This window comes from Trichechus manatus, unplaced genomic scaffold (assembly GCF_000243295.1).
Source record: "Trichechus manatus latirostris isolate Lorelei unplaced genomic scaffold, TriManLat1.0 scaffold00176, whole genome shotgun sequence".
Classification (NCBI taxonomy): Eukaryota; Metazoa; Chordata; class Mammalia; order Sirenia; family Trichechidae; genus Trichechus; species Trichechus manatus.
Genome location: NW_004444112.1, coordinates 1,707,995 through 1,724,403, shown reverse-complemented (window position 1 = coordinate 1,724,403; position 16,409 = coordinate 1,707,995). Strand labels below are relative to the sequence as shown.

General features: G+C 50.4%; 1 protein-coding gene across 3 annotated transcripts in view; it reads right to left on the bottom strand.

Moving 5' to 3' along the window:
* NFATC1 (nuclear factor of activated T cells 1) overlaps positions 1-16,409 on the bottom strand; it is a 116,617-nt gene that overhangs the window by 40,904 nt on the left and 59,304 nt on the right. For all 3 annotated transcript variants that reach the window (XM_012558599.2, XM_023741217.1, XM_023741218.1), the window contains exon 8: positions 13,273-13,405. In XM_012558599.2, coding sequence (XP_012414053.2) covers positions 13,273-13,405 — 133 coding nt within the window. The remainder of the gene's footprint in view (positions 1-13,272; positions 13,406-16,409) is intronic.

Genomic DNA, 16,409 nt, shown 5'->3' with positions numbered 1-16,409 from the left:
GGCCTCTAGTGGGACGGAGCTGCCTGCATGGTGTGAGCTGCTCCAATACCTCGTTTATATGTCCTGTTTAAACCTGCCTGGTGGTGTGGGCGTCACCCCCGATCCCCCTGCACTGACTGGTGACCTTGGGATCCTCCACGGGAGTCTCAGCCTAGTGGCCTCTTGCCACACCTCACCTCCGTGGCCCTTCATACTCTGTATGCCTGAGCAGGGAGCCCGAGGGAGCCTTGTCCGTGTTACCCAGGGCATATGCAGACAGAGGCAGGCAACCCGGGATGGGGTGGGAGCAGACATGCCCGGAGCTGTTGGGCTGGGCCCCCACAGCAGCTCTGGCCCACACTTCACTCCGCAGCTGCAGCAGACTTCTTTAGTCCTTTGCTTTGACTCAGCCAAGCTGACAGCAGACAACAGAAAACAGTTCTCCACATCACAAACACCCCGCGTGGCCAGGATCCCCGCCTTTGAAATATTTCTCCCTCTCTAAACCAAGGGGTAACAACCTGTGAGCCTCAGCCCTAGCCCTTCACAACACCCTCCCTTTCAGAAACAAAAGCGAGTTCACTTTATGTGCATATTCGCCAACCGACCTCCAGCTCTGGACGTTGCTTAGGCCCCTCAAACTGAGCATCACTAGATGCAAAAATTAATGAAGGCACAATCTGGGGCCGACTTACATGGGATATGGACTTGGAGGATGACATCTTAGGTCCACTCTTACAAAGTCATGTGAACGAGTATGCATTTGCCTATGCAAGAAGTGGTTACCAGCCTGACCTTTGTGACTGTACACGCATCTGGGTATAAGTACATGAAAGACAGAGACATGGGCATGGATGTGATATGGATATGCATATGGATACAGATACAGGTGATATGGATATATAGAGAGAGCTAGAGATAGATGATATAGATATGGGCATGGATATAGATATGGGTATGGATATGATAGAAATACAGATAGGCATACAGATGATATGAATATATATAAAGAGAGATATGGATACAGTGATATGTGTATGTATACAGAGAGATAATATGAGTATTGACACGGATATAGATATTGTTAGAGACAGATGGATATGGATGTAGATTACAGATATACAGACATACATGATACATATATGTGTGTCTGTGTGTGTGTGTACATATATAGGCATAGAGTACCTGAGTGGTGCAAACAGTTAAAGCACTTGGCTGCTAACCAAAAGGTTGGAGGTTCAAGTCTACCTGGAAGTGCCCCAGAAGACAGGTCTGGTGATCTACTTCCAAAAAACCAGCCACTGAAAACCGTATGGAGTATACATACTTCTACTCTGACACACATGGGGTCACCAAGAGTCAACTCCATGGCAACTAGTTTATATGTATAGCTCTAGATACATGATATGGATAGAAAAAAATGGTTATAGAAATGATCTGTATAATTGTAGATATATACATAGAGAGAGATGATATGGACATATGATATGGATAGAGAGAAATGGCTCTAAGGATGGTATGTATATGTATAGTTGTTTATAGATATATAGAGAGATGATACGAATATAAACATATTTCCTGTCCTGACTGGCTGCCACCTTCCAGTCTGACCCCAGGGAGAAGCGCTTCTATCTTGTCCTCAGGCTTCTCCTCCTCCTCCTCACCCTCCACAAAGACCCTCTGCCTGCGGGGGTGGGCCTCCCCCCACCCTCCCCTAGTCCAGCCTGGCATCTGAGGGGCACTGCTGTAGTCGTGAGGACACTGCTCCCCACAACCAGCCAGGCAGTGTTGGTTCAGAGTGACTCTGGTCTCAGGCGCAGTGGACAGGCCTGGGGTGCGCAGGGACGCCAGCCACTGCAGCATCTTGTGCTCCCACCCCATGTCTACTCTCTGCAGACAGTATGAGCTGGCTCATCTCCCCAGCCCTGCCCCTGATGGAGAGGGTGCAGTCAAGAATGATCCCACGTGAAGACGGCCGCTGGGCTGGGATGGGAGTGCTTTCATTCAGTGTGGAGGGCGGGAGGTCCCAGATCAGAGCAGCCCCATCTCCAGCAAGAGAGTGGGAGAGAAGTAGGAGCCTCCTACTAGCCCTGGAGCCCCACACCACCCAGTACATGGTGACAAACGAGAAAACACAAACCCAGCCTTTAGGAGCCAAGCCCCAGCCCTGCCAGCCCACAACATCCACAGAAGACCCTAGTGCTGCTGAGCTGTGTCCATACGGCTGCTGAGCTGTTGTCTTACACTGCTACCAAGCTACAGCTACACTGCTCCTGAGCTGCGTCCACACTGCTACCGAGGTGTGTCTACACTGCACTTCTCATGTGGACTCCAGGAATCAGGACACTCTCCCGTAACTTGTGCAAAAAGACACCTCCTGGTTCCCATTAGTAGGGAGACAGAGAGAAGCTGTCTTGGGAGCCTGGGCAGGAGGTAGGATGGGGTCTGCGCCTGCTCAAAGGCTGCTCATTTGGGGTCCAACAGCAGGACGCGACATGTCGTCATCTCCTGGTCAGCTAACGCTGACGGAGGCTGGGGTTCTTAACGCGATAGGATGCGACGTCAGGCATGGCACGCAGAAACACCACATGGTTCAAGCATAAGTGTACAACCCAATTTATTACAGACAGCAGGAACATGGAATGATGCTAATTGTGGGTCAGGACCTCATGGGCGAGGCAGGCTGTGACTGGAGCTGCCGGTCCCCATGACCACAGGCACCGCACATCGATCACTTCGTCTGTAAGGACAGGGCAAGGTGAGCATCATTGCTCCAATTCACCGTTCATCACTGCTCAGATCCTGAGACCTCAGGTTCTAGTCCTTTTCCACACATGGTGCAGAGGTCTGTGATTAGGAAGCATGGGGCTTCTGCAGGGAGGGCGACCCCTGCCCTTGTCTCTCATCAACATGCTGAATTCGCACCACCATTTTCCCTGATGGCCGCAGGCAACAGCAGGCTGCCTCTGTCCCCACGTGGATGAGGCCCTGGCTCCTCTCTGCACCTGTGCTATCCGTGAGGTGAGATGCTTGGGCACCAGATGCTTGGGTGGGTGAGTGAGCGTGAACCGACCCAATGCCGCACAGATAATAAAGTGGAGCAGCACTTCCCATACTCCTCCCTAAATTCTCAGCCTAACAAAGCACATTTCTTCTGCACATGTGAATGGGCTGTAGTCACACCTGGGGTGAGAGGCAGACACAGACAACGTAAGAGAGAGCGATTCAATTTTGTCTCTGTTGAGTTTTCTGATTAGGCGACCCTGAGTGTGAATTTCTGCACTGGCTGTCTCGATGCTAATTAATTCCTGTGAGCCTCAGTTTCCCTAGCTATAAGACAGAGATGACAATATCTACCTTGAAAGGCTGTGAGGAAGAAAACTAGCTTAAGCAATTAGGCAGGTGCCTGGCACCTTGTTCTTTGGTATGTACCACCGATGATGTGCCATCAACCAGCAGGTCTTCCCCCTCTTTCCAAGTTGACACTTCTGGGCAGCCCAGTGAAGTCAAGAGAGCTTAAGGGTGGGGGTCTGGGAAGATGGGGGTCTGGGGAGCTCACCCAGCTCCCGTGCTTGGACAAGCCGGGAGACACTGGAGATCCCCTTTCTTCATCTGTCATAGCGTCTGGTCCCAGGCTGTAAGGGGCATGGGTGATGTGACACGTGATAAAAGATCCGAGTATGGAGGTGCTGCACGTAGGTAAGGAATCATGACTTAATAACCCTGTCTCACTGTACATGTGCATATTTAAATAACCGCCAGCACTGGAGCCCAATTACTCTTCTAGGTACGTCTCCGGGGGTTTATACTTTGAACAAAGGAAGTTTTGTTCAAAGTGTAAACTCTTGGAGCAGAAGATCAGACTCCTGTTTGTTGCATGACATTGAAGCCCAGGTTTTACCATCAATATAAGCAACCAGCAGGGATAACCGAAGGGCAGGACTTTTTGCAAGCAGTGAAAAGAAAAACAAGAATGGAACCACTTGAGCTGGCGGCCCCTGGAGGGAAGGGCCTGGAGTCAATATCTGGAGGGAATGAGTGATCGTGAACCAACGGAGTGAGTGAACTCACACCAGGCAACCAATGGATGATCCGATGAAGGAGTTTTAATTCATGGTGATCACGAGCATCACTTTCTTTCCTATGCAGTGTAACCAGCATTTATGCTGAACACTCTTCTGAGGTTTCTAGGAACTTGTGCTTTTCTGGGGTCACATGATTTACGTGCTCTAGCTATGCACACATCCCACAGACCTGTGTGCCCACTCAGTCCTGTGGGACATGCTGAGTCCCAGCCCGTGAGCACCTGTGACTCCCTGGGGGAGTGCTGGCATCACCCTATCTCACAGACAGGACCATTGGGTCGTGGCCAGTGTGTACTCATGACTTCATGTGGGCCTCATGTCACCCATCTCACAGATAGGACCACTGAGTCCTGGCCCATGTGCACCAGCTACTCTATGTGGGCCTCACATCACCCTGCGGGGGCTAGTGACACCTCATCTTGCAGAAAGGGGGCAAACAGAGATTCGGTACTGGACAAGCCTCACAGGTCACAGGAGGGAGCTGGGACCAGAGTTCAGTGGAGATGAATCCGTGAGTAGTAGTGTCACCATCTCTGCAGGCAATGTGTGGCCCACAGGTGGGGGTGAGTCAGTATCTTCCCAGGACAAAGTGAAGTGGCATTCTGACAAGGATCCAATTAGGTGGATCGCAGAGTATGGTCAAAACAGGCGGCGTGACCAAAAACCAGATCGATCAGATTTCACCCAATTATTGCCAGAACGTTACTTTGTGCTCTGAAGAGAACATGACTCACCCTCCCAGGGTGGTTCTTCATCCAAGCAGCTGTGGACACGCGTCTACGGTTCTGGTTTGAGGGCTTGGCCACGAGGCGGAAGGGGTGGGGGTGGGGACGGGGAGGGGGTGCCGTTCCTGGAACCCTCTGCACATGTGTGTGTATGTGCATGTGTGTGCATGATCGGTGTTAAAGATGTGGTACTGTCTGTACTCCGTGTGAACTTTTAGAAGTAAGTACCTTTCTAATTCTCCTTTAACTCTGCTGACACCAGGGAAATCACCCCCAAATCTGGATTCATGCCAACAGGGGCACTGGACGGCCATTCAGCAATGTGTAGATCAAACATGAACACTAGCCTGAGAAACTCAATTCATGAAGCCAAGTCAAAAGGGAGAAAGCAGTGCTCAAAGTTCTGTAAACTAAAATACATGAAGAAGTAGGGGTGCCCACAGTGCACCAACCCTCCTAAGCCGGGGGGAACACAGCCTCTAATCGTTCCTGAGCGTGGCCTAGATGAGTATTTCCCAATCGCACATCCGGACCAGCTACATGACTCCCCTCCAAGTCTGACCTTCTCTTCATCCACAACACAAATCCGGGATATGAAATCCGCTCACCGCCGACGGGAACATGAGATAGCTCCCTGTCGGCTTGGACCTGGACTCCTGCGACTGGCAGGCAGCTAATGCCCTCATCTCTATTACATCAGGTTTAACACGCAAAGACAGAAGAATTAAACACAACCCGTCATTTTCTGGCTAGAATCGCAAGAGCCGTAAACACAGGAATTTAATAAGAGCAGCCTCCCACAGAGTGGGTCGGAGCGGGTCTGAGCACTTAATGAGAAGTCGCACGCAAGCCTCCACCCCAAGGCCTGGTGCTCACAGGTGTGCCGGCTCCATCGTAGACTCAGACATGATGAGGCCGCTTAAGTTACCCGGGTAGGGTCACACAGCTGAGCTGGTTGGGGAAGGAAGTCCCAGCTGCCCACAGGGGCCCTGGTGCACGGAAAGACCCCGCCAGGCTCCGCCAGTCCCCCACCAGAACTAAGGGCAGTGCAGACCACACAGTCTTTGGCGAGAGCTCCGGCAGTGGGGTGTCCTGAAGACTGAACCTTCTCCCTTTGTCTTCCAGTAAACCACCAGCTGCCACAGAGTCAACTCTGACTCACGGTGACCCCTTCCCCCATGTGTCAGAGTAGAACTATGCTCCACAGGGTTTTCAAAGGCAATTTTTGGAAAGCAGATCAGCAGGCCTTTCCTTCTAGTCCGTCTTAGTTTGCAAGCTCTGCTGAAAGCTGTTAAGCTCACAGCAACATGCAGCCCCCACTGACAGACAGGCGGTGGCTGTGCAGGAGGTGCATTGGCCAGAAGTCAAACCTGGGTCTCTTGCATGGAAGGTGAGAATTCTACCCCTGAACCACCACTGCCCCCTCTTTGTCTTCCATTACTCCTCCTTTTTCCTGCCACCTCCAGCATGAACTTTATTTGCCTTCAGAGGAAGTATCGGAAAGCTTGGAGTTCCCAGACCTCACACCTCCTAGACCTCGCCCTCTGGGTCAGAAATGCCAGCAAAATCTGCTTCATTATAAGATTAATAGGTCTCGAAATGGGGCAAAGTCAGGCTTTCTATGTATAGGACTTAAGCTTTGGAACTGGAACCTTGCTTTGAACACCCGCTTCCCTTCCCTAAGCAACCTGTACCCTCCTACGTGGGGTGGAGATGACAGTACTTACCTTGGGGGGGGGCTAAGGAGGCAAGGATAATGTGTTTGAGTGCCTGCACAGTACACTTTGTTAGACATTCAATAAGTAGAGAACATACAGGGACAACACAGGGACACTATCCTCAGGAAACCTCTTCTTCACAGAATAAGCCCCTGTCCCAGCATACAAAGCACCTCACACCCCATCTAGACAAAGGGCTGCTCTGAAGACCAGGGAGCATGGCCCACAAAGCCAAGGTCACTGCAGCCGTCATCAAAGCAAAAACACCCCATCACACACGTTACACGTCACCACAAGAGGATCAGGAAATGCATCATTTTAATGCAAAGACGAGGACGGGGAAGGGGCAAGCTGGAGGTATCCCCACCCCCTCACCATTCTTCTGGAAAGAATCATGTTCCCACCCCAGCTCTGCCCTGTCATAGCTGCTTGTACCTGGGCTAATGACTAATGTCTGAGAGCTTCATGTGCTTTATCTACAAAATGAGGGGTGTTTATATGTGACTGCCGTGTGCTTAAGAGCCAGTTCAGAAACCACGGCTGGGGGTAGAGCTGGTGGCTATTCTGCCACCCCACAGAGGGCTACATTCCACACACGATTCCAGAGGGTCAGAGGGCCGGAAGGGCTGTGAGCCAGCCCAGAAGGTCAGTGGGGTCTGGGATGGGCGGGGTAGGGATGGAGTCCCAGCAAAGAAAGAAGAGCTCTGCAAAGCACTCACATTAGACCCAAATCACACTTTAAAAAAAAAACAAAAAAAACAAACAAACACTAAAAACGATTTACAGTCACTCTTAAATATGTCTACTGCTTTAATAAAGATAATTACATTGGGATTAAACTTTTCATGCAGTGGACTTGGAAATAAACCCAAAAGCTCAGTGGAAAAGATAAAAACAAAATCGCTGTGAAGAATCCACGTTCCAGCTGTACTCAGTGCACTGGGATTGTGGGGCAGCCTGGGAGTGCGGCTTGCTCTTCATTCCATCTGCATGGAAACCCGTGGCAGGTTTATCTCAGGCCCCTCAGACCTCTGTGCTGTAGGTGGCCCTCCATCAACAGCTGCCCCTCGAGTGGAACCCTCTGTAAGGGAGATATGGGTTGCATTTTTCTCAGGGTGCTGCCAACTTCTCAGAGCCTGGGCTCTTCACATCCGGAGCCATGTTCTGGAATCACAGGGAAACGTGCGCGGATGCGGAAGCCACACAACCCTGACGGGGGCTGCTGTCTAGGAAACGTCAGTGAAGACAACACCCTCCAGCCTCCAACCCCTGAGGCTGCCGGCCTGGAGTCTGGGGACCCCACATCCTGCACTAGAGCGCCTCCCTCCTCTCTCAGCTCACACCCCAAGTGCTGTCTGTCTGTCTACCAGGGTTTACCAGTTGCCCACAGGTCTTTGTTTGATGGTGCCATTCTGAGCTTCTTACAGATATTCTCTTGTTCTGCAATCTTGTGCCTCTATCATTCATAGATTTAGCAATTCATACAAGAAAATAGTGGACTCTACTTCCCATTTCCACCCCTTCAGGGAGAAGTGTAATTTCAGCCTTCATTTTATGACCAGAAACGTGGACTCCTGAGAAATCACGGATTTTCTTCCTCTAACACCGAGATGGGAAGGACGAGGCAGAACCAGTGGAAGTTTCTATTTCCCTCTCTTCATGGGGTTTGATCCCCCAGCTTGCTAACACTGTGACTCCAGAGCCACAGCTCCCCATCAGGGGCTGTTCCCAACTGGCCTAATTGCTCTGGGGGTGGGTCAGAGGTAGCATTCATTTTGGGTGAAACTGTTTCCTTGCCCGATAGCCTTGAAGAAGTTGAGCAGTCAGCCAGCACACAGAAGACTGTGTCAGCCAAGACCAGGTGTAGGCTTGTGGCCAGGTGGGGCCTACCTCGTGGACAAGGGCAGGTGCGTGCGCAGGCCCTCAGGAGCGACATGTCTTCACACAGTGGAGCCCAGGACCAAGGCGGGTCTAGCTGGACACTGACTAAGGTGGAGTTCAGCACCCTCACAAGCTTCCTGCGCTGGGATTCGTGGGAGTTCTCCCCGAGGGGGAGGAGGAGCCAGGTGCAGCCAGAATGTGTCCAGGTAATTGCTTCTGGTAAACTGAAAAGATCTCACACAAAAAGATTTAACCTGAATCTCAAAGCCTCCAGTAATCTGTTGTGATTTATCATCTCATTTTAAATAAATACTGGCTTTGGTACATGCTTTTATGACTTTGTATTCACCTTCTTAAAGTGCATCCTCCCTGCTCCTACCGAATAAGCTCAGACTCTGCCCTGTTTGCGCGCAGAAATACAAGCGGAATTGCCTCACAAGTGAGCTGGCCTGGAGACCACTGCACAGACTTACAGCTCCTGTCTGACTCTAATCATGACTGACAGTTGAAATACCTTCTCAGAGTCATAAATGCTCCTGGCAGAGTCTCTGTGTCACAGTAGGTGCCAGGGCATCTCTCAGCCCACATCACACAACCAGGAAGCCACAACATTGTCCCCTCGAAAGTTAGACTTGGACACAGGTAAACAAAGCAGTGACTTCGAGAAGCCTGCAGGTGCTTTCTGACTAGACAGTGTGTACCTTGCAGCCCCTGTGTGACTATACCGCGGGTGTCCACCCTGCACCTGATGGCTCCCCCAGGGCTTTCAGAAGGGGCCAAGGCAAGGAGCTGGCTCTGCACCTCTCCTTTCACCATGTCTTAGTCAACTGGACACTCTTCCCAGTTAACCACCTGGAAGGCCTCCAGCGAGGACCAAGCCCACCAAAGGACCCTTCCAGGCCCACACGGAGTCATCAGCCACAACACCACAGGGCCCTGAAGCAGAGCCCTTTCCCGCTCTGCTTACTCTTTCCTCCAGTCTGACCATCGGGACAGGGAAGGTGGGCTTGGGGAGGGAGGGGAGCAAATATCACTGGGAAGCCACTGATAGAAGATACTCTTAGCACTTAGGCAGGTGGACAGGACAGGACAAAGAGATGGCCCCAACTCCCCGTGTACAACAGAACCTTCTGTACTCTCTTCTCCCAACACCGAGACTCTCGGGGGCGCCACTTGGGCAGGGAAATCCTGACATGCATGTCGGTGGTTTTGTGTGGAAGGGCCTTCTCAGGGACCCTGTTCTTAGCGTCATGTCTTTGAGGAGCAGGGATGTGTCAGTCACAGGGAAAGGAAGTTAGATGGTAATGTTACCTTTGGTGATAACTAATTCCAAAGGAAAATCTAAAATGATATTTAATTTCACATATTCATATATGAAAATGAATTTCACAGATAGGGTTTAAATGGGTTTATTTCCATTATCTTGTACATTATAAGAGCACATTTTACGACCTTAAGAAGAATTTGCCCATCTAAATAAGCAAATTAAAAGTTACCAAGTTAGGCTTCTGCCTTCTTCGTTAACAGACATGTTTATAGGAATGAATACGAAACTCACATATGCAAAGAAACAAAAACAGATGGGAAAAATATTAGGAGCCTCACAGATAAGGCTAAAGAAAGAAGAAAGCACCCTAAAGATACTGACAATCAGGTTAATGCTCCCACATCAATACAGCATCTGCCTGTCCACTTGCTGCCCTTCGCCTGCCCGAAGCTGCAGTTGGTAATTCTGTCTGAGGTGGTGCACTCGCCTAGTGGAATGTGTGTGTGCCAAGGCATGGGCTTTAGCTCTCATCGTGCAGGTCTTCAAAGATGCTGCCGCCAACAGCTGAAGGACTGTCTAGTGAGGGGCCTCAGCCCCAAGTCTGGGGAAGGCCACGGCGCCCAGTAGGGAAAACACTAGCTGAAAACTGGATATCTAAGCTCTGTTTTCTCACCCACTCATTTATTTACTTAAAAATGTGAAAACTGCAGGCACTGATAGCTGCCCTGTGCAGGGCCAAGTCCATGTGGCCAGACTGCAGCGACCACATGGCACACGTCATACATGTTCCAGGGACATGATGGGCGGCCGGGGAGGCACCCAAGCAGGGGAAGGCCAGGCTAGGCTGGGGAGCTCCTGGGGTGCAGGGTAGGCACAGGTTTCAGGGGGCGGGAGGGGAGAAGAGGTGGGAAGTGAGGCCGAGAGCAGCCAGGGCCAGGCTGACAGAGCCCCGGTGCCCAGAAGGAGTGTGGGAAGCTGCCCCACAGACCAAGGATGGATGCTTCCAGCTATGGGGGAGATCAACTCGGCTGTCTACACCAGACGAGGCTCCACACTGGGTGGGACAGATGTGAGGACTGATCCAGGGTCCAGGTGGTGGGAGGGGGTCTAGGAGAGACACCGATGAGAAGCAAAGCCATTGGGGGAGGGGTTGGGCGGGGCAGACACACTTGGAGTCAGAACTGGCGGGCGTTGAGACAACACCTGGCTGTGGAGGGTGAGGAGGTGAAGGTCTGCAGCCAGACACTGGGCAGTGGCCTCAACTGGTGGGTGGGGGGTGGGGTGAAGACATGTGGCTGGACACTAGGTGGTGGCCTCAACCAGGGAGGACAGGGCGAGGTGAAGGCATGTGGCTGGACACTGGGCAGTGCCACAATGGGGGAGGTGGCATGGGCTCAGTCCGCTTGGCCTTACAGTCTCCTACGCACCCTTGTGGGGGTCTCGGTTTCCTTGGCTGTAAGCGGGGTGTGAATGTCACCCTCCTAGGCCCTCCACTTCCAGCACCAAGTGTGGCTGTGTGAACACGGCTGTGTGAACACGCAGTGCCATGTACACTTGTAGCAGGAGATGCAAAATGCCAAGTAAATGAGGAAAAAACCGAGTGTGCATGTTGTTTTCTACACTGCTTTGGAAAGCAATTTCTCTTTATAAGGCCTAGGTTTCCTTTAAAACATTCAATTTTTGGTCAACCGTGCTTGAAGTTTAATTAGAACAATCATTACATTTTTCCAGAAAAAAAATTATTTCTCTTGTAAGATATATTGAACTTCAGTCCAAGAATGGGCGAGACTCGTGAAGCACTGTGCGATACAGATCACAAAAGTCCAAAAGGAGTCACAGGTCTCGGGAAGAGCTCGCTACGGGGCTCATCTGAGCATGGACCTGCGGACAGTCACGTTTGTGTCTAGAGTCCATTTCATATACACCCTCTGGATGAGATAACTTTACAAAATCATAGTATTTGAATCTTGAAAGGCATCACCATTGTCTGCCTGGTAAAAGCTCTAACAGCTTAATCAACATAGATATTCTAGGGCTTTTGTATTATCTAAAACTCATTGCCATAGAGTCAATTCTGACTCATAGCTACCCTACAGGACAGAGTAGAACTGCCCCATAGGGTTTCCAAGGAGCAGATGGTGGATTCAAACTGCTGACATTTTGGTTAGCAGCCTGAGCTGTTAACTACTGCGTCACCAGACCTCCTTCTTATCATCTAAACCAAAAAAAAAAAAACAAAAAAAAAAAAACCTGTTGCCATTGAGTCGATTCCGACTCATAGTGACCCTATAGGACAGAGAAGAACTGCCCCGTAGGGTTTCCAAGGAGCGCCTGGTGGATTTGAACTGCCAACTTTTTGGTTAGCAGCCGAACTCTTAACCACTGTGCCACCAGGGTTTCCTCTTATCATCCAGCCTCCTGTAAATGCTATTTTACATTTAGGGCAAACTGAAGCTTTTTTAAAAAAATCATGATTTTTATTCCAACAAGGCTGCTTTTGTGATTTTTTTTCAAGTGTACACACTGAAACCTGTGAGAGCCGGAACTCGATGGGCCTGCCTTGTTTCTGCAGGTCTCGGACGTTTCCTGCCTTTGACGGTACAGTCTCACCGCTCTTCTGTCACTCTCTATTAGTGGGAAACATCCGCGTTTTCTTTCTTTCACAGGTTTCCGCCTTACACAGGTTCCCGCTTTTGCCAGTATTACTGATTTTCCCTCTTAAATTATATGAATCTCTTCAGTTTTTAGAACAAAAGCAACACTATAAGGAGGTGGTTGAAAACATTGAATTGACCGAAATTACAATTCTGTCCCCTCGGATCTAAGTCCCGGCCGGCCAGGACCAGGGTTTCGTGCGCCCCTCGGGAAGAACCCCGGAACATCTTCCTCCTTTACCAGCTTAGGAGGTGAAAAAAACAAACTTCACTCAATGATGTTTCTTTAAGAAAATGCCCTAAAATGTAGAAGATGTCACTGAGTTTCTTCAAGGTGACAGGTGCTGTCACCAAGATGTGTGAGTGAGCATTTGAACGAGGATGCTTCTGGACTGCACGAAGGTACTGCTCCATGCTGGACGCTCCCGTCGCAGGGAGGGAAGCTATTCCATGAGTCAGCGCTCCGTGGGGTGTTAGCATGAGCACAGAAATCATTCGTGTCCACTAATGGCCACTTGAGGCTCTAGCCTTCAGGCTTAATAGCAAGGGTTTCTTTCTAAAGGCACCTCCAAAATCATGACAACTATTTGCTTTTCCACCTTAAATATCTACAGAATTTCAACACACACCAGCAGCACCTCAGATTTTGCGTACAGAAGAGCTGTGCTCTACTTTCTCCTTTGCTGTTATGTATTCGTAAGCAACCAGCGAAATGATCAGTAATCATCCCAATGTGTAGCCCCCTCCCACACTCCCCAGAGTAATACAGGAAAATGCATCTGAGGCTTCACTTTTTTTGAGGAAACTGATGACGTGGTCTTGCTAGCAGGGTAACAGCACGGTTTCAATGTACAGTACAAGCATGTAATCTTACAGCAACATCATCTGATTGTCTCTGCGTCTTTTAGAAAAAGCACCCCATCCTTTCATTTTCGGCGGCTAAGGTTAGAAAGACAGTGTTACCATTAGCAGGAAGGTAGGTGAAGTGCTGGTACTGGCTTCTCTTCCTCTTCCCGTTGCAGACGTAGAAATTGACCTGAACCGGGCTAGTGATTCTCTGGTTGCGGAAAGGTGGGATCTCAACCACCAGTGAGTTCTGAGAGAGACATACACGGGAGGAGACGTTAGCACCTAACAGATGAAAACGGACTTGCACTCGGCTCTCACACACAGCCTCTCTTCCTGATGCCCAGCCATTCAGCAGCTTTGCCGGCACAGCCAGTAGCCAGCTCGTTAGAGCAAGCACCCACACAGGGACCTCAAATGTCTCCTTGTGATTCCCGCATAAGCTAGTGTGCACCAGGACTCCCTGTCCCACGTGTGTGGGCGGAAGGGCGTGGGAGCCAGTGCCCTGATTTCCTGTGGTGGTGTGTGGAAGTGGGGGTGGATGGGGGTAGCCATCAGTGGAGCCAGGTGATCCAGACTGGACCGAGGCCACATTCCCAGCGTCTGCTGAGCCAAGTGAGGCTTCCCAACCTATGCCTGGGGAGTGACAGGCGAGGCTGCCCAGTTGACACCTGGGCAGCAACAGTGCCTCAGAAAGCCAGAACTGCGTCTACCTACCCTGAGACTAAAGGATACTAGCATTTGCTGACTTGTTGGTGGGAGACACCTCTCCACATGGCAGGTAACAGGCAATGCAGAGGGGTTTCCTGGAGGCGTGCCTGGGACAGCAGGGGTGCACTGGCTCTTAGGCAGCTTCACCGCCTCCCTCAGACCTGATGTGACTCCCTGATCTGACTCGGCTGAGGCCTTCCCCAACTGGCTCTCTGGGGAAATCTTTATGAAAATGGCCAAAACACACAAGTCACAGACTCCCAAAATCACTCAAATTGAAGGAAGTGAGGAGACCATCGACCCTCAAGAGATTTGGGGACGATTACAGTTATTAGACGGTTACAAACACAAAGGCTGCTTGTGAAATGAGCCAGAAACAGAAGGACGAATACTGTGGGACCCCACTTATACGGCACATCTGCATTAGGCAAACGCGTAGAAAACAATGTTTACCAGCGGTTAAAAAAGTGAGTCCCACAGAGGTGTTTTAACACGTCTGAACATGCTATTTCTTAATATCAAACAATGTCTCCTTGATTTTTTTCCACCTGGTCTCACAAAGAATTTGAAACGACAAAAAATAAAAATAAAAACAAAGTCCCAGCAAAATAGCCAGTGTCTACTGTGGTAAAAAGAAATATATAAATCAGAATTTTCCTTTTACTCAGGTTAAATGCGACCAGGATTCTGGTCTGTGATTTCTTTGTAGATATAATGAACGTTCTCTGTAATCTCTGGAAGTACGTGTTGAGGATCTCAAAGATACAGAAAAACCCTAATAGAAAGCAGACAATTTTGACGTAAACAGAAAGGCGGGAATCAGGGTTGAGTTGGTTGCAGGAGGTCAGAGGTGTCTAGGATAGGAAGTAAAAAAAAAGGAATAAAAAGACACTGATGGACTAGTAAGGTCTATGCTGGTTACTGCTACTTTTTATGTTTCTAACATAAACGTCAGTAGCATTTTCACAAAGCTGTGCTCTTCAGTGCAGATATCGTGGGTTAGCAGGATGTTGTGGGGGACCGTGATGGGACACAGGCCCCAGAGGGACTGCCAGCTCTGTGCTCAGCACAGTGCTCCATGCTTATGCCAGCTTGCAGGCACGCACGCACGCACACACGGCCCTGAATAAGCATGAACTGAGTGACAGCGAGGAGCCCTAGTGGCGCAGTGGTTAAAGTGCTTGGCTGCTAACTGAAAGGCTGGCAGTTTGAACCCACCGGCCACTCCATGGAAGAAAGATGTGGCAGTCTACTTCTAGGAAGATTACAGCCTAGAAAACCCTATGGAGCAGTTCTACCCTGTCCTATAGGGTCACTATGACTCTGAATTGATTCAATGGCAGCAGATTTGGGTGGGGAATGGGAGAGGACCTGAGAGACCAGGAGGGTGGCCACACCCCTGCTGGCCGGCACAGAAGAAGAAAGCACAAGAGCTGTACACTATTTCTATGGGGTCTCTGACATCCTTAACAGTTCTCTGCTTTTAGTATGTGATGTCCCTTTAACAAGTGAGGAAAATGCATGATGAAAATTCACTGTCATTTCTTTTGTCAAAACTAGTATAGCTTGTTAACCAGTTTAATAGCAAAACTGGTTGAACAGTAGTAATAATAAAATCTTAGAGCAATAAACACAGAGAAGGTAGCAGGACTTCACGCCGAGCCTCTTCCTTTTAAAATGAAGAATCCTGGATGCAGGGAGCAGGCTGCCAGGCCACCTGGGGCTGTGGGATGCTGGGGGCCATGGGACACTGGGGCCAGAGAGATTGGACACGGGGAGATGGCTGCTGGGGGTCACAGAACAATGGGGGCTCAGACAGTCTGTGGCCCCCTGGATAGCCCTCAACACCCACACATCCAGTAGCAGGTCCTTGCTGCTCTGTTGCTGACTATTTATTTCAAAGAAGCACCAGCACTCAGACATCCATTCCCCTGAGCGTCTGTTCCCTCATCAGAGGTGGCCTAGAAGAGACAGGATGGACGGCACCAAGCATGATGACTTAGGACTAAAGTCAGTGGGCTATGTTACGCCCTACACTGGGCCTGCACTGGGCACGGGGCCATGCACAGCTGTGGGGGCCCCACCGGCGTGCCATCGCAAGCTGCCAGTCTCAGCTTCATTATTACTTGTGTGTGTGGGAGGGGTTAAGAAGCTAAGAAGCAAAGATACTGCTCAGGGTCTTCTGAGAGTCCAGGGACACTGACACATCACAGTGACTCCTCCGTCAACAGCAGAAGAGGCACTGCCTTCGTATCAGGAGAAGTGGGAGAAAAGAGAGTAGACTGGGGTATGTGGAGAGATAAAGCAGGAATGAGAATCAAGGAGCACGCACAGAAGGCTGGAAGGGAGCAAGGAGGAGGGTGCTGAGAGGAGGAGGAGGGAGCTGAGAGGAGGAGGATGGAGCTGAGGAGGAGGAGGAGGGTGCTGAGAGGAGGAGGATGGAGCTGAGGAGGAGGAGGAGGGTGCTGAGAGGAGGAGGAGGGTGCTGAGAGGAGGAGGAGGGAGCTGAGAGGAGGAGGAGGGTGCTGAGAGGAGGAGGAGGG